The sequence below is a fragment of the Canis lupus genome, chromosome 4 (genome assembly GCF_003254725.2).
Source record: "Canis lupus dingo isolate Sandy chromosome 4, ASM325472v2, whole genome shotgun sequence".
Taxonomy (NCBI): Eukaryota; Metazoa; Chordata; class Mammalia; order Carnivora; family Canidae; genus Canis; species Canis lupus.
Genome location: NC_064246.1, coordinates 14508597 through 14534748, shown reverse-complemented (window position 1 = coordinate 14534748; position 26152 = coordinate 14508597). Strand labels below are relative to the sequence as shown.

The window sequence follows — 26152 nt, the reverse complement described above, 5'->3', positions numbered from 1 at the left end:
CATAACAAATGTTTGATATTTGTTAGAATTTTATAAGGATAAAGTACTCCTGAGCAGCAAGTTCATGGTTGGGAAGCTCTTTAGCTTTTTCAGGCAGCTATAATCTGGTAAGCTAGAAATGTGATTTATGAAATGGCAATCCAAGGTATTACACTTCCTGGGACCTGGACAAATCTTGTACATCTTGCTTATAAATAAGTGTTCACAGAAGGCTTTCATTCTACAGTAAGCCAGTATATAATCATCAGGGATGGAAAGCTTATATGAAAAATGAAAGAGTTCCTCTATATATTTCTCTTAAAGGCAACTAGCTGTTGACTAAACATTGTGAAGTTTGAGTGAAGTAGTTTATATTATCTGGAAGTCATTATGCATGGATATGTGTCTGTTTTTAATATTTAGGCATTTGTGAAAGATTGTTAAAATATTGCTTTAGAAAAGATCATGTTTTCATTCATTTTTTTCCTTTTGACAGTGATGTGAATTTTGAAAGTAAAGAACGAACAGCATGTAAAGGCAAGATTGCCATATCAGGTATGCTATAGATGGATTGTTTTATATTGCTGAATAAATTCTTTAAAGTACCTACTTGGAGTTGTTGGAGGTTTTTTTTTTTAAGATTTTTATTTATTTATTCATGAGAAACACACACAGAGAGGCAGAGGGAGAAGCAGGCTCCATGCAGGGAGCCTGATGTGGGATCGATTCCAGGATTCCAGGGTCACACCCTGGGCCGAAGGCAGGTGCTAAGCCACTGAGCCACCCAGAGATCCCCAGAATTGGTGGGGTTTTAATTTCCTGCATCCGTTTTTTCCCTCTATTTTATTTTGCATGTATTTGTGCTAAAACACTGTTTTCATCATTTGCTGTATGTTTATGTAAGATTTTACAGTTTGGGAAAACTGTTTCGTGTACATTACATGTATTATGCAGTTTTCTCTTGAGTGCAGTTTTGTGAAATAGATAGGATAGTTCTTTTTCTAAACTTAGAGGTTAAATGACTTCCATTAAGTGGTTTAGCTGGGCTGCAAACTCAAATCTTTAACCTTCCATTCCTTTTCTGCTCAGAAGTTTCAATAATATTTCTAATGTTTGTCCAGGCTAGAGGTTCCATGAGGGTTGGAACTCTTGTTTGTTTTGTTCATCACAGTATACCCTGAAGCCAGAACAGTGCTTACACATAGTAGTTGCTCAGGGGTATTGATTGGATAGATGACTGCTTCTTGTTTTCCATAGGATACAAAACAAACTATCCCCCCCAAGAGTTTTCCATACTGACCCAACTGTTTTTCTAGCCATGTCTTCAACTCCTGCGCGTAAACGGTCTGTGTTAGTCAGACATTTCTCTCCCAGTTCTGTCAATACACTGCCTGCTTCTGACACCCAATTAGCTCTTGAAATAACTATATTATCTTCGGGATCTGTTTGCTCATCTATAAAGCCTTCCCTGTTATCATTCCAGCTGGAAATGATGTTTTCTTTCTTTGAATTCCTAATGCTAGATAGACGACCCTTTACCACTAGATGGCACTTATGCTGTGTTGTCTCAGTTTCTCCAAACTGTTAAGGAAACTAGACAGTGGCTTGGAGATGCCACAGAGTGAAATGAACACAAGGCTAACTCGTGTACACTAGTTAGGTAATGTACCTTTTACAAATATTATCTCATCAGTACATTTTGGGAGCAACAGACCTCCATCAGCCCTTAAGTAATAACTAGCTTGTTTCATTGGCCAGAAGCCTTGTTCTCTTAGCTCCAGGGAACATGCTGCTGCATTTCAGGCTCTCTCACTCAAGGAACGGTTTTTAGAAATGTCTTTATGGATAAACAAAATTCTCATGCAGGAAGGATAGATTTGAATTTTATAATATGTAATTGTCCTAAATCATAGGAATTGCCCTCAGCAAAAAATTCTTCTGAAAAGTAACTGAACTATATAAAATCTGTTCCTTTTTTAATAGTTATTTATATTCATATTTTCATCTTTCCAGTTATAAGACTGGAAAAAAACATGTTTTATACCTCTTTTATGCTTTTGATGCCAAACACAGTACTTTTACATAGTAGTTGTGCACTATGTTCAATACATTTTAACGTGAATAAATAAAATATTTAAGATCTTTAAGGGAGATTTTTCTAAAAATACTTAAACATAATCCTCCATTTCTTGTTTCTGACTTAGTGCCACTAAGTATACAAGTGAAATATGTTAAATTGCTGTGAAGACTAAAATGACATGATAGAGTTAACATCTATTGACATTTTATAAGTTTATTAGCTATAGCAATTCATGATATTAATATTTACCGCACATTTAGAAGAGTGTTTAAGTAAAAGCATTTAAAGTAAGAGAAAAAAAATCTATTTTCCTGACCACAAATATTCAAGTGTAGAAATTAAACTTATTTCTGCATGTGTTCCTTCTTTCCAAAAGATAATTTTAAATTAACTTAAGGAACTGGAAGTCTCAGAAAATGGGATACATATGTAATTTCTTTTCATCTTTGCTTTGACTTAGTTATATCTTTTCTGTGTATTTGTAAACAATAAAAACAAAGAAAATTAAAAACTAATTCACTTTTATAAGTCCATTTTGACATTAGGATGACTTTTGTATTGATCAATATGAGTATTGGCAACAAAGGTTCATAATGTTTTGAGATTACATTGATTAACAGGTGATACCAGGGTTTTCCATTTCTAGCTTCACCACTCAATGGCCAGATCCTTTTAAAAATAAACAGATAATTCAGGCATATCTGATCATTCTTACTAAACATCAAATAATTGTACTGTGGCAATTGACTTAGCTTATTCAGTGACTACTAATTCAGTTTTTAAAGGCTAATCAATTCATAAAATATCTCAATTTTTACTTCTGAAAATGATAGAGACTTTTAGGAGTTGATAGCATCAAGTTAGCCATTGTATTATGTATGTCTCTTTCAGTTTATTATATAAGGGTCAATGAAGACATAAAAAGAGGCAAAAGTAAGAGCACTGTAAGCTAAAGCCGAGTCAACCATTTGCAAGAATTTGAAAGGAATTTCTACTATTTGAAGCTGAATTAAAAATCATAGTTGGTAGGTTATACATCCTTTGTTATCTGAACAGTACCTGACCAGCTTGGAAATAGATAAGAAGTGTGTCCCTTCTCTTGAGAATTTAATATAGATAAGCATGGGAAAAGGCAAGACTGACCCCATGGGCTATTGGTGTATAGCAGAGGAAGTCAGGGTTCATGTTCCTCCCAAGCCAGTGTAAATAGTTAATACTACCCTAATAGGGCAAGAACAGCTGTGAACAAGAACAGTTGTGAAATGAGATGAATCAGCAACTGTGGTCAAGCAAGAAGTAGGCTCTTTGACAGGGTATCAGCCAAGTCATAATTATAAAACAATAAAAGCAATCTATTAAAATCAAGAACAAAGTAAAAATATCTATTATATCAATATAACTGACACAATTTTAAAAATTGTAGCTAAAATAGCAAGAATGAGAGATGAAACTACTGAAAAGAAATAGAGAAATTGAATACTATTTTAAAATAATAGATTACAGACCTAGAAAATCTAAGGAAATTTATTGAAACACTATTTGAACTAATAAAGAATTCAGTAGAAGTGGCTAGATTCAAGATAAATATACAAAAAGTGGTAAGCTGCTCTCAAAACCAATATCTAGTTAGAAAATATGGCAAAAATTCTCTTTTACAATAAAAACAGCAAAAAACAAACATAAAATATCCCAAGAATAACCTTAATAAAAATGTAAACATAACTGTATCATGGTACTATATCTATTGACAGAATATTATAAAGTTCCAGTTCACAAATTAATTTGGATAATAGAATTCTAATAAAACATTTTGGAGGGGGAATTTGGACAGTATATTTCTAAAATTTGCATAAAGAAATTAGCAATTTAGAATAACATGCTTTGGAAGGATATATTTCTAGCAAATGGTACAGTATATTATAAAGATTCAGTAGTTATAATAGCATGGTATTAGTATTAGGATAGACAAAAACTGATAAATTATTCAATTAGATCTGTAAAGCATATACCCAAAGCACAGATACTTACTCATAAGGTCACATATGATAAAGATCCATTGAATCATTAAATCAATGAGTAAGGGAAGTCCTATTAGATGTATAAATGGAGCTGGAACAATTATTTTTATAAGAAGAATATATATATATATATTTTTACCTCATATACCCAAAATTCTCACATAGATTAAATAATTAACTTTTAAAAGTACAGAGCATAAACAATATGTTAAAAGAAAAGTGGATCATGGATACAAATATTCACTGAAATGGCAATACATGTTTTAACATTTTTCTTGTTACTTAGGAAAATGCAAATCTAAATAAATCTTGTCAGCTGGCTATTAAATTAGTAAATATGTTTTAAAAATTATGGTTGGATGTATATAAAGTGTTTAGCTTGGCATATGGAGAGAGCCTAATAAGTAACATTTTTAATCAAAATGGCTCAGGCAGCCGTGGAAGGAAACTCATACATACCTAGCTGGTTGGGTAGGGTAGAGACAAGGGAGTATTATAAAGGTTTTCTAGAAAGGAAATTAGAAATAGGCACTATGAACTTTAAAAAGGATTCTAAACAAATGAAAATCTAGACAAGATCATGGGACTTAAAGTGAAGCAAAACATAAATGTAGCCAAGAAGCTTATATTCATAAAGATTTGTAATTATTTTAAAGTGGCATAATTAACCGGTATGAAAATATGCATTTAAATACCATAAGTGTAATAGGGAAATATCGTTAAAATTTTTCCATAAAGGTTTAAAGTATTTATATTCTGAGTAATTAAAACTAATTTCAAAAAAATAAAAAAAGTAAAACTAATTTCACTTTATCATTGAACTTTCTACTGTATTGTGTTATGCTGTAATTCATACATCTTAATCTACTTGGTAGAACTTTGATTCTTTTTGAAAATGTATAGATACTGGAATGTCTGGGTGGCTCAGCAGTTGAGCAGCTGCCTTGGGCTCAGGGTGTGATACCGAGGTCCAGGGATCGAGTTCTGCATCAGGCTTCTTGCATGGAGCCTGCTTCTCCCTCTGCCTATGTCTCTGCCTCTCTCTCTGTGTGTGTCTCTCATGAATAAATAAATAAAATCTTTAAAAAAAGAAAATATATAGATACCATTAGAATATCAGAGGAAAATTGTTAATCTCGTATTTAAAGGGAATAATGAAGGAAAAATTTTGACTGTGTCAAAGATCTAGATTAACATCTAGAATAGATCATTAAAACAATTATTTTAAAGTTTGAAGAATATATGAATGAGAGAAAATATGTTTCTATCTCCTTTAAAACATATACCCTTTTCTTGGTCTCAAAGAAGGAATGCATTACTCTTTTCAGTTTTATTTCTTAAGGGAAATGCTGTAGTTTGTAACATGAATATATAAAGATCTGAAAATTCTTTCCTAGACCAGTTAAATCTTCTTAATGGAAAGAGTTTGTATCTGTTTGTCATGAACAATGATCTTAGACAAGTCACTTTTCTTCATCTTTAAAGTTTGCAGAGTGGAAGTCCTGACGTCCTTTCTACCTATTATTTTCTGATTTTGAAATGTATTTACATTAGTTGCTACTGCTTACCCCAAATAGAAATTCAACAATTTCATCTATTTCAAAAACATAAATCACAAAATGAAAATGTTGTGGCATAAGCTTATTACAGACCTTACTTAATAATTTGTTGAATAATAGTTGATAGAGTTTTTGGTAAATTATTTAAATAACTTAATAGATTTTATATTCCTAGTCTAGGCAATTTTTGAGAAAATATTGCCTGGGTTAGAATACTTAAATGATAAATTTTATATTGGCTTTAATAGTCAGAATCCATTATGGAATTCAGAGGTTCATTTCACTCTAAGAAATGAAACTTATCAAGATTATTACCTGTCATTTCTTTTTCCCTTTCTTCATAGATATTCGAATACCACTAATGTGGAAAGACTCTGATCACTTCAGCAATAAGGAGCGTATGTATGATTTTAATTTATATTTGAAATGTTTTCTTTAAAGTATATAGTAAATTTGTGATTATTGGGGGGAAAAAAGCTGCTTCCACATTGAAATAAATTGATGTCATTTGGCAGAATAAATAATATCTTGCTGAACTGTGTTTTCTCAGTTTTAGTACAAATATGTTGTAATTACTTGATATTAATTAAGATAATGCCTATCTAATGTACTTTTAGTTGTTGATTGGAACCTATACAAGGAAAGTAACAGGTTGTGGGGAAGGGAAGTGTGCAACAAAAGAAAATGTTAAGGCAGCATTTCTTTTTGACCAAAATCCAGGAGATCTTTTTTGCCTTGTTTTGTTACTTCAGATTATTTAGCAGAGTATAAGAGGGAAAGATTTTTACCTCAATCTGATTTTTTTTCCCCTTTAGCATTTTATGGCTTTATATAGTCTTCACAAATCCATGTAATGCTTAGGTCATAGAAATTAACCTCAAATGATTTCTAGCTGTTAGAGGCAAAGCGGAAAAGATATGATAATCCTTTATCTTTCTTGTCTATTGTGATAGCTTTGTTCCTCGTACTTTTAAAAATTGAATCATATTGAGCATAATTAGTTTTATATGAAGAATCCAAAATCAGGTTAGTATATTTGTTATTCAATTAGGAAATATAATTTACTTTACAAAGGAATACATGTGAGGATTAAGCATATCTTTCTGATTACTATAGAGAATAAGTTTTTCTGAAGAGCTACATTTTCTCAATAATGAGGTTTTAGCCCTTTAATCACCCAGTACTTTTAAAAAACATCACCAAATTAAAAGGCTCAGCAGTTATGTTTTTTGTGTTCGCATATCTACTTTTTATTGTTTTTGTGGTTTCCTCCCCTGCTGTCAGTTTGGTGGAAAATGTTTTGCTGTTGTTAACGTGTCTGCTCCTAACCTCTTATAATAGAAAACTTCTTCTTAAATAGGTATGGAAACCAAAATGAGAGAGGTAATAGTATATACACAGTAATAAAATGGATACTAATGAAAGCTTAGAGAGTTTTCTAGGAATAAAATTTATGAATGTGAGGCTTACTTTAGGCTACTGAGAGGCCAATATTTTCAACTTTATTTTTTGATACTCCTTGGTTTAATTGCTTTGTTCTGGTTGGGAAGGATGTGGACATATACTGACAGAACAGTCCCTATAAAAAGTTAAGGATTACAGTGTAACATGTATGAAAACAAGAGCCTATTAACAAATATTTGAACTAATTTGTCATTTTCAAGTAGATTTTAACATAACGTAGGCATGATTCATTTCATGGATCATTGTTTTTCCCCTAGGATCACAGCACTATGCCATTTTCTGTTTATTCAAAATGGGAGCCGAAGTTTTTGATACTGACATGATGATTGTGGATAAAACAATCACAGATATATGTTTTGAAAATGTAACTATATTGTAAGTATGTTTAAGTCTTCAGAGAATGAAAAAAAAAGTCTTCAGAAAATAATTTAAAGGAAGACAAAATTATTGAGGGTTTTGGATTAGTTTTGAACATTAAGATCTTTAAATGTTTAAATTGATTCTGAAAATTACTTTATTCAAAAGAAGCCCATTTTTGCATTTGAAATTTTTCAATGTAAAATAAAGTGGAAATCATATAATATTGGTAGTAAATATTTGACTCCTTGGATATGAGAAATTTTTGTAAACATTTATAGTTTATTATTAACCAAGCTATGAATACACTGGAATCTCATAACATTATTTTATATGGAGTGGATCTGGGCATAAAATAGGTTCTTACATCTCATATAGGGTATTTAGTTACAGAAACACTAAAATAGTTATAACAACTTTGTTTATAAGATAGTCCTGAAATAATGTACCATAGGGAAAGCACTTTGGTAAAATTTCGAGATGTTCTTTTTCTTATGGTGTACTTCTTTCATGTACTCCAAAACAATAAAAAATTGGGTGATCCTTAGGGCTGTTTTTATTGCCCCTGCTCTTTTACAGGCTCATTTTATTGTGGTCATAATACAGAACCAGAAGGAACTCCTCAGGTAGCCATAGAAATCATTTTTAACTAACATAAGTTTTTCCTGGCCTCTTTCAAAGGTTCTATTGGCCTAAATCAGTGTGTGACTTGTATTTCTTTCAGGGTTTCAAAAACACTGTCTTCATACCTAAATATTAATAGCTACTTAACTATTAAAATAAAATTGAACGTACATTTTTTTTTTCCATTTTCAGCTATGGAGCTAAACAGTTGAGTTTTGAGAGTAATTTTGCCACTCACATAACATTATAAAAACTATTGCAAACCATGTTTTGTGGCTTCTGTCCAGTGTCCCATAAATAATTGTGTAGCATGGAAAAATAAAATGCATTGCTCTGAGTTATTAGCAGTTGTGTAGGGCTTCTTACAAACTATTGAACCAAAGGAATTTATTTAGGATCCTCAGAATATATTGCCAAATGCTTACATAGTTGAGACTGTAAAGAATAATTTTTCTTCCTTATCCAACTACATTTATCTCCATAATCAACTTTTGCTAGTGCATTTTTTTCTACCAAAATCATCCTATTAATGGGCTCTTTTCTTCACATCACTTTGCTATCATTTGTTTTTACCACAAAGACAAAATCATAAAATTTTTTTCATTGAACGAACAATGCAAGTTACTTGGGAAGACAACACATGATTTATAATTTTTGAAAAATTCTGTAAATATTTTAAATTGTTCCAAAAATAACTGCTGACAAATGTTCTAAATGTTGTTTAAAAATGTGCTTTTGTTACAATTGTTTTTAATAAGTATTCAATATTTATGAATCTCTGGTTTTTCTCTAAATATTGACATTTGTTAGTCATTACCAAGAATACTGTATGTTTAAAGGTTGCCAAGTAAACTATAAAACTATCTGGGAGTTATTTCTTGGATGTATCCAAAGTATAGATTGGCCATTTAAAAATCTCTGAGACTGACGGATCTTCCATCTAAGGCAACATCTACTGCTGATGGACCTCTCTTGTGGTTTTAAGTAACTTTTATTGTTAGTAACACCACCACAATCTTTTATGGTAAAGGTAGTTCATTGTGTCTAAAAAAGGGCAAAGCCAAGCTTAGCATTTGCTAAAAGTGCAGAATTTTTGCATATGAGTATAATAGTGTGTTGAATACCTTTTATGCAAGGTTAAAAATTAGAGACCACCAAAGCAGCACTCTCCCTCAAGAAGTTCCTGCCTTGCAATATAGCTCTTTGTATTGTTTCTTGCTTTGTATGTTTGTTTTCCCCTAGATAACCAAACAGTGTAGCATTATTTTAGAGTTATTGGGAACAAAGGTAGGGTGGGGTGGGGAGGACGTGGTAGTGATTGGACTGTGACTCTTTATGAAAAAGAAATGAACACTGAAGTTTGCAACAGAAGAATCCTTTTATGTTTTCTTTGCTTTTTTGATTTTTAAGTCTTTCCCTTTTGGAGGAATAGTTATTTCAGGAAATCACACATATTATATAAATACCTTAAAAAGAGGTGTAACTGAAGGCAGGACAACAGGAAATAGCACTGGCAACAAGATGACCAGAGGGCATTATTCTTTTTCTTTAGGACTGTGCCTGCATATATTGGTTGCTTTGTGTTAACATGGCCCTACTTTAGAAGCTGGTAGCTCTGGAAGTTGCTATGACTGTCTCAGGTCCTTTAGATACTAAACAGGGGGAGATTCTGACTCATTAACATATATTAACATGAACGTTTCAATTTGTGATTTTAAATGTTATGAAAACACCAAAGGATGTTCCAATTTTATTTTCTACTGAGTTAAATTTCTAATGTTGTGAATACTCTTGATTTAGTAATGAAGCAGAGCCAGACTTTCAGGTAAAGGTGGAAGTATATAGCTGCTGTATAGAAGACTCTTCCATAACCAACACACCCAAAAAACTAGCTAAGAAATTGAAGACATCTATAAGTAAAGCAACAGGGAAGAAAATAAATTTGGTGCTTCAAGAAGATCATGAAACATGTTCGTCCATTTCGTAAGTTTTTTAATACAGCATTTATAGTGACATAGGATTACTATATATCTGTGACATTTTAAAGTATTGTATGTGGAGTTTAAGTTTACATTTTAAATGGAAAAAGCATCCTGAAGCAGAAACAAAACACATTTATCCAGTTGAGGTCTCCTTAATACCTTCCTTTGAAAGTAGGAAGTTGAGGGACAGTGTGTTTTAGTGATTTGGAATTCCAGTATCTACCACAAAGCTGAAATATTTTTCTTAAAAAGGGACTGTCAAACTGCTTACTGCCTGTCAGTCTACTAACTGGATTTCTATATATGTCATGCGTTATTCTTACAGATTTTTAAAAATATTTTATATCTTTATAACAAAACTTCTTTACCATTATCATGTCTAACAACATAAAAAATAAATCTGTAATATCATCTGATATCCAGTCCATATTCAAATTGTCCCCATTATGAAAATGTCCTCTTGTAATTTGTTTGTGCAAATCAGGATCCAAATAAGGTCTACAGTGTGCTTAAGTGAGTCTTTTTATGTTTCTTTTAGTCTTTAATGATTTCCCTTCTACTTTTTTCTTGTCCTGTTTATTGAAGAAATCAGATATTGCAGAATTTCCCATATTTAAATTTAGCTAATGCCGTCTTTGTCTTTCTTTTTAAACATCTTTTTCTATCTCCTGTGTTTCCCACAACTGGTAGTTAGATTAGGAGGACTGATTTGATTCAGGTTCTTTTTTAGATAATAATACTTCATATTAATTTTAGGTACTGGGGATCCCTGGGTGGCTCAGCGGTTTAAGTGCCCACCTTTGGCCCAGGGTGCGATCCTGGAGTCCTGGGATCGAGTCCCACATCGGGCTCCCAGCATGGAGCCTGCTTCTCCCTCTGCCTATGTCTCTGCCTCTCTCTCTCTCTCTCTCTCTCTCTCTCATAAATAAATAAATAAATAAATCTTAAAAAAAATAATTTTAGGTATGTCCTACTGTCTCCATTAGGAGGCCTTGTCCTTACAGTTTTATTAAAATTGTGCAGTGGGTTCAGGTGTTGCCAGCCTAATTCATCCATTATAAAGTTCTTTATCAATGTTTCATCTAATGGTTTTAGCAGCCGTTGTTGATAATTATTTCATTAGGGATTATAATTTGGTGACTTTCTAAATTTGTCATGCATATGTTTTTAAACTTTGAATTTTCTTAGAAAAGACTTTTCCTTCATGAACTGTGGATATAATTGGGAAAAATTGATGGGGGAAAGGGAGAAAAAAATGCTAGCTTCTTTTACTTACCCAGTTTTAGAATAATGAGTTGATATCCTAGCAACCATGGAGGTAATCAGTGTTTTCTCTTATTTGAACTCTTGAATTTTTGTATATGTTTGTGTTTCAATCTGTTATAGTTATTATTCTCTTTGAAGCCAAGTTGTCCCATCTTTGATCAGGGGGAACCCTTTCAACTGACTCCTGTAGCTTTTGACACAACCTAATCTCTGAAAGCCTCTTTACTTTCTGACACCAGCTGTTCCACATTCATCTTTTATTTTTCTGCCCAGACTTGGAGTCCCCATTTCTTCGAGGAGCCCTGGTTTCTTTCAGATATTTTCTTTAAACATTGTGTTTGTTACTTCACAAATAGTTTTATGTTTATGTTTCTTGGGAAAACTGTTGATCAGTCCACATTCTTAGAATTTCTTTGCATGTCTTGGTAGAGTTGGCTCTTCAGCATGTCAATAACTTGACTAGAATTACAGAAAGCAAAATATTTCAGGTATATACACCCTGGAAATGTCAATCATCAGAACATAATTAAATAACTCTTCATGTCAGATACATTACGTATGGGAAATATCTTGGGATTCTAGCATTATAGTTCAGTCTCTTTTGATTGAGGCCTATGCTGAGAAACACATTTTACATCATGACTGAGTTTGCAGCAGCATAAGCAGAGAGATTTCATGAAGCAATACTTAGCCCTAGCTATTTATAATATAGTTTTCAGACCCTTTTTTATTTTTAAAAAATTCAGTTTATGAGTCATAAATCCATGTTACAATCCAATGGATGGGTTTTTCCCCCCATTTTCCACTGAAAAATAGTTACAAAAGATGTTAAGTCTTTCCTCGTATAAATATCATTAAAAAGTAGATAAGGGACCCATTCATTTTCTTCCTTTAGAATTAAGGCCTTCTTTTTCTAGATTAAGAGATGTCAAGAATTTACTACAGAGTTTAGTAGTTCTAAAACTTTTTTAAGCAGCAAAATTTATTTTGCTTTATTCAAAACAATGACAAGTTTTGGGCAAGTGACATTATTCCCTGGGTTTCAGTTTTCTCATATGAAAGGTAAAGATGCTTAGACACAATCATTTATTAGGAGCCTCCTTACAGACATTTCTAGGGTTTCATACACCTTAAAGCTTGTTAAAAAAGGAGTGAGCCTCAGACCTCATTTTAAAATATCATTATTTGGCAGTGAGTACTTAATTTTTATCCTGTCATGTATTATTTGTGTGACCCAGGGCAGAGTAATTTACTCTTGTGTCTTCTCTTTTCCTTCTGTAAAATGGGAATAATAATAATGTAATATCTAACTCCATAGGCTCATTATGAGATTCAAAAAAGATAAATCGGGGATGCCTCAGTGGCTCAGCAGTTGAGCATCTGCCTTTAGCCCAGGACGTGATCCTGGAGTCCCGGGATCGGGTCCCACATGGGGCTCCCTGCATGGAGCCTGCTTCTCTCTCTGCCTATGTCTTTGCCTCTCTCTCTCTCTCTCTCTGTTTCTCATGAATAAATAAAAATTTTAAAAAACCAAAAAAGATAAATCCTAAACTTGGTGTGTAGTAAGCATTTTAAAAATTCAGATATAAATTAACAAGTAACATATTAGCTTCAGGTGTGCAACATAACGATTCAGTTTTGTATACACTGAGAAAGGATTGCTACAATAAGTCTAGTTATGGTGCCTAGTAACTAGCTCACTGTACAAAGTTAAAGATTTTTTTCTTATGATGAGATCTTTTAAGATTTACTCTCTTAGCAGCTTTCAGATATTTAATTCAATATGATTGACTATAGTCATCATGCTGTAAATTACATACTCATAATTTATTTATTTTATGATTGGAAATGTACCTCTTGACTCCCTTTGCCTATTTTGCCTACCCCCCCAACACACCTCCCCTCTGACAGACACCAGTCTGTTTTCTGTATTTATTAGTTCTCTTTTACTTATTTTGTTTTTTAATTCCACATATAAGTGAAATCATATGGTATTTGTCTTTTTCTGTCTGACTTATTTCACTTAACATAATATCCTCATGGTCCATTCATATTTTTGCAAAAAGCAAGATTTCATTCTTTTTTATTATGACTGAGTAGTCATATACTACATAAACATATCACATCTTCTTTATTCATCCATTAGTGGATACTTAGGTTGTTTCCATATCTTGGTTATTATAAATAATGCTATAGGGAACATAGGGATGCATACACTGTCTTTTTGAAATAGTGTTTTCATTTTCTTCAAATAAATGCCCAGTAGTCGAATTGTTACATGAAGCTAGAAAGCTTCTGCACAGTGAAGGAAATTATCAACAAAATGAACAGGCAGCCTACTGAATGAGACAAGATATTTTCAAATCATCTATTTGTTACGGTTAATATTCATATACATTAAGAACTCTTAGAACTTAATAGAAAAAAAGAATCCAATTAAAATATAGGCAGAGGATCTGAATAGACATTGTTCCAAAGAAGATATACTGATGGCCAACAGAAACATGAAAAGAATCGTGGTCAGCATCAAAAATCATCAGGGAAATGCAAATCAAAACCACAGTGAGCTACCACTTCATAACGGTTAGAATGACTGTTACCAAAAAAAGGATAAGAAATAAATGTTGGTGAGCATGTGGAGAAAGGTGGAACCCTCATGCACTGTTGGTGGGAATGTAAATTGGTGCAACCACTATGGAAAACAGTATGGAGGTTCCTAAAAAATTAATAATTGGAAAAAATAAAAACAGTATTTAATCATTAAGTTTTTGCCATTATTGTTACTATTTTTACTTTTCTGAGACTAGTGCTTTTCCTTAACTTTTTTTCAAACTCATGCTTAAGTACTGCAATTTATTTTTTATTTTTTATTTTTTATTTTTTTTTAAGATTTTATTTATTTATTCATGAAAGACACACGGAGAGAGGCAGAGACACAGGCAGAGGGAGAAGCAGGCTCCTTGCAAGGAGCCTGATGTGGGACTTGATCCTGGATCCCAGGATCATGCTCTGAGCCGAAGGCAGACGCTCAACCACTGAGCCACTCAGGCGCCCCTTAAGTACTGCAATTTAAAAACAAGATGGGATTATAAAATATAGACGGATATTTTAAAATATAAAACCATTGCTTATAAATTCAAAGAAGATAATCTGAGTGATATTAGAACTTGCATTTAACCCATGTTCCTCTTTGAAGCCTGGAGGAATTTTTGAGTGTAGCAGTATTTGCATTAAGTTCTTGTCATTTTTAAAAGATTTTATTTGTTTATTTGACAGCAAGAGAGAGAAAGCATGAGTGGGGGTTGGGGGAAAGGCCCAAAGGGAGAAGCAGACTCTCCTCTGAGTAGGGAGCCTAATTGGGGCTCCATCCCAGGACACTGAGATGATGATCTGAGCTAAATAAAGGCAGACGCTTTACTGACTGAGCCACTCAGGTGCCTCAGTATTAAGTTCTTTTAAGTAACAAATGGCATATTTATCTTGAAGTGTTCATTCTCTTATTTAGATTTGTTATTCTACTTGGTTTATACCTGAATCCAAACACTAATTTTCATTATGAACATTGCCCATGCAACTTGTATGCCATTTGCTTATTTATACCAACTAAAGTTGATCAAAGGAAGAGTAAAATGTTTTACATTTCACTGATTCGTTCTGCTAATACCTGAATTCTACTGAGCTTCAGGTGTGAATCCAGCATATACTAGGTTAAACTCATAGCCCAGGATGACTCTTAATAATTCCTTAACTGACAGCTTCAGCACCATGATAGGAGTTTGAGGATAGCACTAGTGATCAAAATGCATAAGGAGATCAGGTTTGTTTCAATAGTGATCTTGTTCAATGAGAAGATTTCCAGTACAGCTTTTAATTTTCAACCAAAATGGGAATTAAAGGTCAAATTTGGGACATATATATCTTCTCTAATAATATGGCATGTGACCAAATATAGCTGTTCTTTCTGACAGAAAAGTACATTAACTACCATTAAAAGTAGTCATTTTTATTTTTCTTTTCATAGTATTTTTGGACCAATCTTCCCCCCCCCACACCCTAATGTTATAACAATTGGTCTATTTGATATTTAAAAATGTAGCTGATTTAAACTGTTGGGAACTCAATATTAGGGTTGGCCAAAAGGAATGAGTGTAATGTTTTAGTAAGAAAATGTTATCCTGACAGGAATGTTTTAAAAGTGAGATCATTGTTGGTTTTGGAAGCATTGGCATTGTAATTAGTCATGGTTTAAAAATGAAGTAACTTGAAATATCATCATAAAGTATTGTTTGATCCAAAAGAAGACAGTGAACATTTTTGGTAATTTTTAGCATGCTCCCTGATGTGATTCATTTATTCATTTTATTTGTGGAATTTCACTTACTGAAATTCCTTTAGCCAGATTTTCCCAGTGTCTCTAATAACTGAGTTCACTATTTTATGCTTCTTGAGAACTATTTAGTACACTATTTGGCACTGTGTAAATATACGTCATTTTAAACAATCATTTCAAGAAAACTGGTAAAATTCAGAGTGATTATTTGACAAAAAGGTATGTTAATTTTTTTAAAAAAGATACTATACTACATTTTAAATTAGATTGGAGCTATAGAACAAATATGTTAACCCTGTCTGGAATAAATGAGTTATTTATGTTCAAGGAACAATGAAGTTACTGTTTTGATTGTGTGAAAGATGATGCAGAGTTCAAACATAACTAAAGACATACTCAGCCATTGGGTGTCATTTCTTTATTCATTTAATGATCTTAGAAATGATTATTCAGCAATTAAATCATATGGCACATTGGTTTCCAAGTTAATAATAAGTCATGTTCTCTGAACTCAAAATTCTTGCAGTGGTAAAATACAGTCACTTGTCTTTTAACAGAAAAAGTACCATAATTTTAAACTATTTCTTAATGAAATATAAAGGTAGTAAGTATAGTATAGTGGGGTTCTCCTTCCAATACACCACTTGCCTAGCCAAAGGCAGATCAATTATGTTCTCTGAACTTCAGTTTCTTCATCTGAAATATGGACCAAATTATTTGCCCTGCCTACCTCAAGTAGTTATTGTGAATCTTTAAAAAGATATTGTTTGTCAAAATACCTTAAACTGTACATATGTGGTATAATGCTTTGCATGTCTCTGATTTTTATGGGAGATTGCCATTGTACTACCACTTCACCACATTTATTATTTGATTACAAAAATAATCAAATAGAATCTAGAAGAGAAAAAAAGTTAATCATACTTCATTCCAAATCAAATACTTTTTATAATTTTGAACTGATAATTCCTTTTCTCTTACACATTGAGTACAAGGCTGGTGCCTTTAGCTCTTGCAACAGTGGAAATTTGTTGGTGCTTAGTGAACTTTTCCAGAAGTCTGCATATGAGTCTGACATTATGCCAGTTGCATTTGGAATTTAGTTTGAAATTGTAGTCATGCGTCATTTTGTTAAAAAATTTTTGCTGCATTTTAGAGACAGAAACATAAATTTTCCTATATAAATACTGACAAAGACATTGGGTATTGAGAGATATCACTAGTCTATGGTGGTTGTATATTAAAACCTAAGATAAATCAGCCCATCATGCTGCACTTATGCAGTAAAGTATTTCAGTTATTTCTCAATAAAGCTGGAGAAGAAAACAAACCAATAGGTGTTCTCTAAGGGAATAATGTTCTGTAGGGTATGCATTGCACACCTACTACATATATACATACTTTTCTTTATAGTAGAGATTCTGTTAAAGACTTAGTAAGAGACAAAGGAGGTTTATGAAACATATCACCTGGCACAATTAATAAAGATTCCCATCAGACTTCTCTATTCTTCTTCAAAGTTTGTCTACATTACTGTCTGTCTCATTTTAATATGATTCCTGATGTTTTGAATGCTGAGGTTTTTACTATTTTGGAAAAAAAATGATAAAACCAAGAAAAAGTCTTGAACTAAAATTAAGATTACTAGCACAGAAAGTAGAATTATTTTTGAATGAGAATTCATGTTTTATCACCACAAAGTACCAGGATATGAAATTTAGCATCAGAATTTTTAGATGCTTTGGCAAGAGTGCTATTTTAACACAAGTAGCATAAAGGGGACTGTAATGAAAAAAGTGGAATTAGTAATGAAGTCCTCCATTTTCCCATATGATGTATAAAAACTCCAAATCTTTGAAGTTGGTAAACCAGAAGAAGATTCATTCTTACTCGCAGGAAGTAAATATGAATCAGATTGTATCACTAATTTTTTATTAACCTTCTCTAATGATTTCCCGTACACTTTGAATCAAATCCACTCTTCCTCCAAGGCTCCCAGCAGAGTCTGAGGGCTCTAATCCCTGTCTTTATCTCTGACCTTCTGTCCTAAGGTGATATTTCCCACTTGGCTCCCTATGCTTCAGCACATTGCTCTTCTTTCAGCCCTCTCAGCTTGGAATGTTTTCTTTGCTTGGTTCCATCCTTTTATGAGATCGTCACCATTACTCCTTAGCCCTTTTCTTCTTTCTCATGCTTAAAGTCTTCAGTTTTCTTATCCCCTTTGTTTCATAGAAAAGGTTGCATTATAACTTACAAATGCCATTATTTTATTCATCCCTCTGCTTAACTTTGTTTTCCCTCCCCCTTGCATCAGAACATAATACTGAGTCTTATTTACCATTAATGCCCATCACCTGGCATAGGACTTACACTTGATCTTAGCCAAAAGGCCGAGAAGCGATTGGCATAGGACTTAAAATATGTCAGATGTTCAGTTAATGTTTTTGAGTAAATGGAGATCTTTCAAAGAAACATTTGTGAGATAAACCAAATAACGTGGAGATTTTCTTCAGATAAAATAGCATAAAAAGATAAATGCACTAAGTTGATAATTCATTTATGTTTATAATCTGTCATCTATAACATTAAATGTGTTTTTCATTTTTTGTGGTTAAATATATATAAAATTTACAATTTTAACCATTTTTAAGTATGTAGTTCAGTGGCATTAAGTACATTCACAAATGTTGTACAACCATCTTCACCACCCATCCCCAGAACTTAATTTTCTCTTTCCAAACTGAAGTTCTATACCCAATAAAAAATAACACCCTGTTCCCCCCTCCATCCAACCACTGGCATATTCTAACTCTACTTTTTGTTTCTATGAATTAGACCACTCTAGAGTCTTTACATGTGGAATCAAGCAGTATTTGTCTTTTCATGATTGGCTTATCACGTCTTTTCATGATTGGCTTATCACTTAGTGTAATGTCTTTAGTGTTAAATCCATTTTGTAGCCTGTGTTAGAATTTCCTTCCTTTTAAGGCTGAATAATATTCCATTGTAATGTATGTGCCACATTTTGTTTATCCTTTCATCCTTTGAATGGACGGTTGACCTTCTATTGTTTGGCTATTGTGAGTAATGCTTTGATTTATACAGGTGTACACATATCCATTTGAGTTCCTGTTTTAAATTCTTTTGTATATGTACCCAGAAGTGGAATTGCTGAATCATGTGGTAATTCTATTTCTAACTTTTTGAGGAACCAGCCACCATACCATTTTCCATAGTAGCTACAGCATTTTACTTTCTCATCAGCAATGTACAAAAGTTCCAGTTTGTCCACATCCTAGCCAACACAATTCTGTTTTTTTTAAAGATTGTATTTATTTATTAATGAGAGATACACCAAGAGAAGCAGAGACATAGGGAGAAGCAAGCTTCCTGTGGGGAGTCTGATATGGAAATTGATCCCAGAACCCTAGGATCAGTATGTGAGCCAAAGGCAGATGCTCAACCACTGAGCCACCTAGGTGTCCGCCCCCCACTTTTTAAATAAAAGCCATCCCAGTGAATGTAAAGTGGTATCTCATTGTATTTTTTTAATTTTAATTTTTAAATATTTATTTATTTTAGAAAAAGAGGGGAGTGCCTAAGGGGGAAGAGGCAGAAGGAGACCCAGAGAATCTCAAGCAGACTCCTTGCTGAGCACAGAGCCAGATGCGGGGCTCAATCTAACAACCCCAAGATAATGACATGAGCCCAAACTAAGTGTTGGATGCTCAACCAACTGAGCCATCCAGCTGCCTCACTGATTGTTTGAACATATCTCATGTTTTTATTGGTCATTTGTATATCTTCTTTGGAGAAATGTTTTTATTGGTCTTGAGTATATTTCTTGTTTTTATTGGTCATTTGTATATCTTCTTTGAAGAAATGTCTATTCAAGATCTTAGCCTGTTTTTTTTATCAGGTTTATTTTCTATTGTTGAACATTAAATTATTTTATGTAGTAGAAAATACACTAAAACACTTAAAGTATGTCTTATTTCTCCCTATTATTAGCGGTGCAAAATATAATTTGCTAGCTCATGCTACTTTGACCTTGGAGAGTGCTGAGGATAGCTTTAAGACCCATAATCTGTCTATTAATGGAAATGGTGAGTACAGTTTATATTTTACTTATTACATATGTCAATAGATAATGTGGTGACAGTAATTATTTCTAGTTTTAATATGCTTCTCTGAATCAGATGTTGGCTTAAATAACATAGAGACATCCATGAATCTGTGGTTATCTTTTTCCTAATATGTCCATCCCTTTTCCCCAAAAGAGAAAAAAAATGTTTTCTTTTCTCCATGCCATTTGCCAGAGACTTGTTTGTGAGGCTAGCTTAGTGAGGACAGAAAGGTTTTGTGTATACTGAGTCTTTGTCTTTGACTTGAAATTGATTACTTTACCAACCCTCTAGTTGGCAGTCAAAGACCTGTCTTAGTTTTAAAGTCGAAACTGAGAAGCCAACCCTCCTGGTGGTAGAAACAGAGGATAAAGATGGTAGGGCTAAATTCATTTGAACCTCTTTCTCTCTGGATGATATTGATAGTTGTAGTTTATCCCAAAAAATAATATAGCAAGGTGAAGAAGGGAGCTTAGTGATTAGAAAGGTTTGTAAAATTTAATATGAGCATTCTCCATTCTCCCAGATTATTTTAGCTATGAGGAAAAATACAGAGTGGCGATGGCAGAGTAGTTCATAAATATAATTTGGGTTATTTATTCTTTTCCATTTTTTGAAGCAGAATATATAAAATTATATACTACCTTACTTATTGTTGTGAAGATGAATGGCTATCTTTACTGATGAAATAGATGACTTTACAACAATATTTTTTAAGTTTTGCGTTAAACATTACATTAAAAATACAGAAAAGTTCTTAACATGTAAATGTGCAGTGCAACAAATAATTATAACTACCTCCACGTCAAGAAAGAACATTGCCAATGTTACTTCTTAATTAATCTAGGTGTAAATGTGTACCAATTTTTATGGTATTCACTTCCTTGTGTTTTTTGGTTATACCACTTGTGTGTGCTTGTCTAAATAATATAATTTAGTTTTCTGTGATTTGAACTTCATATGGATAAAATCTCATTGTCTCCTTAGTGACTTGGTTTTTGTTTATTCAGTGTGTATAGATTTTATTGCTTATAGTATTTCATTGTATGATTATATCACTATTATTTATCTTTTATTCAATTATTTTTAATAGTTATAGGGTCTTTAGGTTTACTGTTTCTTGAGTCAGTTTTAGTAGGTTATATTTTTATACTTATGTGTCTGTTTTATCTAAAATTTGAGGTTCATTGGGGCACCTGGGTGGCTCAGTTGGTTAAGCATCCAACTCTTGATTTTGGCTCAGGTCATAATCTCAGGTCATGAGATTGATTGAGCCCTGTGTTGGGTTCCATGTTGAGTGTGGAACCTGCTTAAGATTCTCTCCCTATGCTCCTCCTTCCACCACTACCACTTGCACACACACATACACACACACACACACACACACTCTCTCTCTCAAAAAATAAAAATAAATAAAATTTGAAGTTAATAAACATTAACTTCTTCATGATAGCTTTGTTGAATTACCCCAGCATCTGTAGTGATGTCCCTCCTTTCCACCTGATACTGCCTTTTTGTACATTCTCTTTTTATTATCATACTTGCAGTAGGTTTGCCAGTGTTTTTATTCAGTGTCTGTTCTATATATTCTAATTATTTGTTAGAAATAATTATTATAGTCTATATACTCTATATTACTATGAGAGATGTGATCAAATCTGCTGTGATTGTAGATTTTTCTAGTTCTCCTAGTTATGTCTACTTTTGCTTTTTATTATTTGAGCCTTTGCTGTTTGCTACCCAAAGTCTTTTTTTTCTTTAAGGGGGCACCATGCTGGAGCCCAATGTGGGGCTTGAACTCACAATTCTGAGATCAAGACCTGAGCGGAGATTAAGAGTTGGACACTTAACCCAACTGAACTATCCAGGAGCCTCTGGATTTTAATTTTTTTCCAGTTTGATAATCTTTGTGGTTTTTTTAATGGCACATTTTTGGTCATTTTACATTTAATACCAAATAGATTATAAACCATATTATATGATATTAAATAATTGGGTTTAAATTTACCATCATATTCTGTGTTTGCTATTGGTCTTATCCATTTCATGGTGCGTTTTTTTGTTCTTTTTAAGGATTGATAGTTTTATCGTTTCACTTTTTCCATGTTCTAAGTAAAGTTATAATTCTTTTCTCCTCTTGCAGAAATTACCTCTAGAAATGTCATTAATCATACTTATTAAAGTCTAAAATTAAAAGACAGTTTTACCTTTTTCTTAGACAATGCAAAGACTTTAGAGCAGTTAAACTCCATTTCTCTGACCTATGTGCTATTGTTATATATTATAATTCTATTCGATTTTTAAATTTCACAAGATGTTTTATACATTTTGTATTTATTTAGATTTACCTATAAGTTTCTGTGTACTACTTGTATCTTATACCTTACATCTGGGATCATTTTCCTTATACTTGAAGTATAATCCTTGGAATTTCTTTCAGTGTGTTTCACTGGTATCATATTTCTTTGTTCTTTTGTTTGCCTAAAGATGACTCTTTTGTTTCATTCTTGAAAGGTATCTTTTATAGGCTAAAGGATTTTGACAATTTCAATTTTTTTAATATTAAAGATATAATTTCACTATCTTCTGGCTTCTTTTACTAGCTATTGAAAATTATTTGTTGGGACACCTGGGTGGCTCAGCAGTTGTGCAACTGCCTTTGGCTCAGGGCGTGATCCCTGAGTGCTGGGATTGAGTCCCACATCAGGTTCCTTGCAAGGAGCCTGTGTCTCTGTCTCTCTCTGTGTCTCTCATAAATAAATAAATAAAATCTTTTTAAAAAAGAAGAAGAAAATCATTTGTCAGTGTGTCAGTTCTGTGAAGGTAACTTTATTTTCCCCTTGTCTTCAGTTTTCTGAAGTTTCATTATGACATACTGTAGAATTTTATTTCATTTATGCTGCTTTTGGAACTCTTTTAATTTCTTTAAATTACTCATTGGTGCCTTTCATTAGTTCTGGACAAAAATCTCACTTTTATACTTAGAGGGCCTCTGCTCTATTCTCTTGCTTTTCTCCTAGCATTCCTGTTAAACCTGTGTCAGTCCTTCTGGCTTTATCCTCTGTGTCTGTTCCCCTTTATAATATATTTTCATCTTTTTGTCTGTCTGATGCTTTTCTGGATTGTTTTGTGAACTATCTTCTCTCTCCTTTATTCTTTCTGTAGCTCTGTGTGATCTGCTGTTAAACCTTACAACCAAGAGTTCTTCATTTCTGTTCTTGTAGTTCTTGGCTCTAGAAGTTCTGTTTGACTTTTTTCAGATTTACTCTGGAACTTTGTATTTCCTGCATTTTATCTTTTAGTTTTTTAGTAAAAAAGCATGCATGGCTGTTTTATAGTCTGTGACTAATATTCCAGATATACAGTGTCTTTCTGGGTCTATTTCTGTTGGTTTTTTTTTCTGGTGGTTCTCATGATATCTCAATTCCTTGCATGTCTGCTTATCTTCACGTTTGTCATTGTAATTGAAAGTTTACATACAGGAAAAAATTGATGCCTAATGTTTCTGTTTGTTTCTGGCAGGCATCTAGGGGGACTATTAGTCTAGGCCCATTTTCAAAGATCATGTCTGAGTCTCTCTGGATTCCTCCTATCCCACATCTCTAGGCAGTGAGAATCCTGGGCTTGGATTATTTCTGTTTCACCACTACCCTATTGGCAGTTCCTCCGGGTATCAGCCTAGCATGAGGAGGATCTCCCATTAAACTACTTTTACTGTTCAGACCCTAGACTTTGATTTCTGTTCTGCTTCCTCATCTTGTAGGATCATTAAATCATAAATTCAGACTTGCTGAAATGGGTAAATGCTCTCAGCACAAACACAACTTCTATGCTCACTTAACTCACTGGGTCTCATGTATCAGATTTGTTGTGGTAATTTCTTATGGTCTTATTACCTCTTTGTTGTTCTGGGAAGAATTTTTAAATCTATTTGATTCAGCATTTTCAGTAGTTTTCAGTGGGAAGATTGGTCTGAACAATTTAGCCCTGCATCACCAAAACTTAAAGTCTGTAATTGTATTAGCATTATCAATTTTATGAGAAAATCTAGCAGATGGAGTTTATGGTCATTTCATATGTGTCAATTCTCTAGAATTATCAACATTGTCATCATATGTCCGACTTGCTGAAGAGCTACAATTGGGCCATCACCAGGGAGGAGGTGGTGGTCAGGTCACAGCATAAGGCTTCTAAGGGTCCAGTAAGGATAGTGCCCACCCAGGGACCATGTGTGTATGGGGTAGGAGGGTTGGGCCTGATCTGGAATAAATCTATTGATGTTTCTTATAAAGAAGGAGGCTCTATGTATTCCAGTTATGGCCCTCACATTCTGGCCCTCTGCATCCACTACTTGGTCAGAAATTCCCATACATAGTGTCCTGTTCTGCACCCATGTACAACTCAGCAAAGCACCAGACTTAGAGGTTTCCATATCACAGAGGAGCAGAATGGACCATAGTTCCCTCAGGCAGCCAGGTCATTTACTAAGTGTCATCAAGGACAAAGACAGTGGTTGGCAAATTACAATCCTTTGACCCAATCTATCCTGCAGCCTATTTTTGTAAATAAATTTTACTGGAACACACAAAAAAATATGTGTCAGACACTGTTCTGTGAAATATTGTTTAGTCTTTAAAAAAATTCTGCTGTATGTGACAACATGAATGCACCTTAAAGACATGCTAACTACAGTAGCCAGTCACAGGACAAATACTGCAGGATTCCACTGATATGAGGTATCTAAAGTAGTCAAATTCATAGAGACAAAGAATAGAATGTCAGTTACTAGGGGAAAGAAGGAGTTGCTAATTAACAGGTATAAAATTTCAGGTATGTAATGTGGATAAGTTCTGGAGATCTGCTATATAATGCATTGCCTATTGTCAACAGTACTGTATTATGCACTTAATAAGAGGATAGGCCTCCTGTTAGGTGTTCTTACCACAATAAAATGTAAATGAATAAAAAAAACATTTTCAGCAGTGTTCATTCCTAGAATCTGTGAGATGTATCTATAAAGAAGCATTACAATTAAGTGATTAATAGTGTGGACTGTGGAGCTCTCCGCCTTGGACTCATATTCTAGTTCTACCACTGGCCCGCTCTGTGACCTTCACAAGTTCCTCATTGTATTGTCATTTACATTTTACAGATGGGTGAATTGCAGCCTAGAGAACATAACATGCTAGATCATGTAGCTAGCAAGTGGGTGAGTCAGACTTTAAATAATCCGGGACAGGCTGTGCTCTTTCTGCTATGCTTTCTGGTCAGGGATGATGACTGCTAAAGCACCTAAAGACTCAAAATACTATTGATGTGTGAATAATGGAATTGATGATGAAAGGCTCCATTCTTTCAACCAAATCATCTGAAAAGTTGTGGAAAGGAACATAATTCATAAATGAAGCATTAATTTTAGCAGTGATTCCTCGGTTGTCTTCAGTGTTCTATAAGATATTACTAGATTCTTACTTAATAAAATGCTCATGGGCAGATCAGCATGGGAATTGTGTGTTATGGCTCTGTTTTAGAGAAACACAATACAAACTAACATTAAAGACTGTGAAAAGACTTGTGCTTAAAGTTGACATTAAGTTAACAAAACTGTTGACATTGGAACTTGTAGACTCCACAGAAAAAAATGTAAGAAATGTAACCTAAGTGCCTCTTTATGTAATATGTATATTCCTAGGAGTGTAAATTATGTAAATTAAAACTTTGGGAATCATTCATATTTTGAAAATGAAATATTATAATTTAAAGAAAATTTTATACATTAGTTTATTCATTACTATAAATCTATGTTAATGCAGCAGGTTTATCTAAATAAAGTTATGTCAGTGTCTATAAAATTTATAACTCAATTTTATTATTCTTGATAATTGAAAGGAAAGTCTAAAACGATATCTTTATCACCAAGAAATTTTTATGCTTTTTATAAAACAATGAAACCACGTTGTGGAGATTGACTCACACATAACTGAGATGTTATCTGGATTCTTTCCCTTGCCTATGTTTTGTTTTTGTTGTTGCTGTCATTTTTAAACACCATTTTGTTCCCCATTTGAAACTACAAATGAATTAGATAAAATCTTTAAGTAGTGAGAAGTCAAATTGCTTTTTCACTTCCTGCTTAATTTCATCTTGTCCTAATGCCGCCCTTCGTTAGAAAAGCAGAATTAAGTATTTTGATTAGATATGTTGCACAAGGACAGAGACAGCTCTGAAAATGTAAAGGGTGTGGTTTTGAGAGTGAGACTGCCCTGAATAGGAAATTATGAGAAGCAGCTACTATGTGACAGACACAATGATAGACCATTTACACATTATCTTACTTGATTTTCACAACCCTCCTACCTAAGAAGGCAA

General features: G+C 33.3%; 1 protein-coding gene and 1 long non-coding RNA gene across 11 annotated transcripts in view; one reads left to right on the top strand and one right to left on the bottom strand.

Annotated features, from left to right (window-relative positions):
* RTKN2 (rhotekin 2) overlaps nt 1-26152 on the top strand; it is a 79975-nt gene that overhangs the window by 20412 nt on the left and 33411 nt on the right. For all 10 annotated transcript variants that reach the window (XR_004815100.2, XR_007410120.1, XR_004815099.2 and 7 more), the window contains 5 exons: nt 476-534; nt 5981-6034; nt 7358-7475; nt 9882-10064; nt 19671-19765. Coding sequence is in view for 7 of the 10 variants with exons in the window: in XM_025434349.3 (XP_025290134.1) it covers nt 476-534; nt 5981-6034; nt 7358-7475; nt 9882-10064; nt 19671-19765 (509 nt within the window). In the remaining 3 variants the exon portion in view is untranslated. The remainder of the gene's footprint in view (nt 1-475; nt 535-5980; nt 6035-7357; nt 7476-9881; nt 10065-19670; nt 19766-26152) is intronic.
* LOC112651289 (uncharacterized) overlaps nt 1-26152 on the bottom strand; it is a 47574-nt gene that overhangs the window by 6335 nt on the left and 15087 nt on the right. The gene's annotated exons all lie outside the window — the stretch shown is intronic.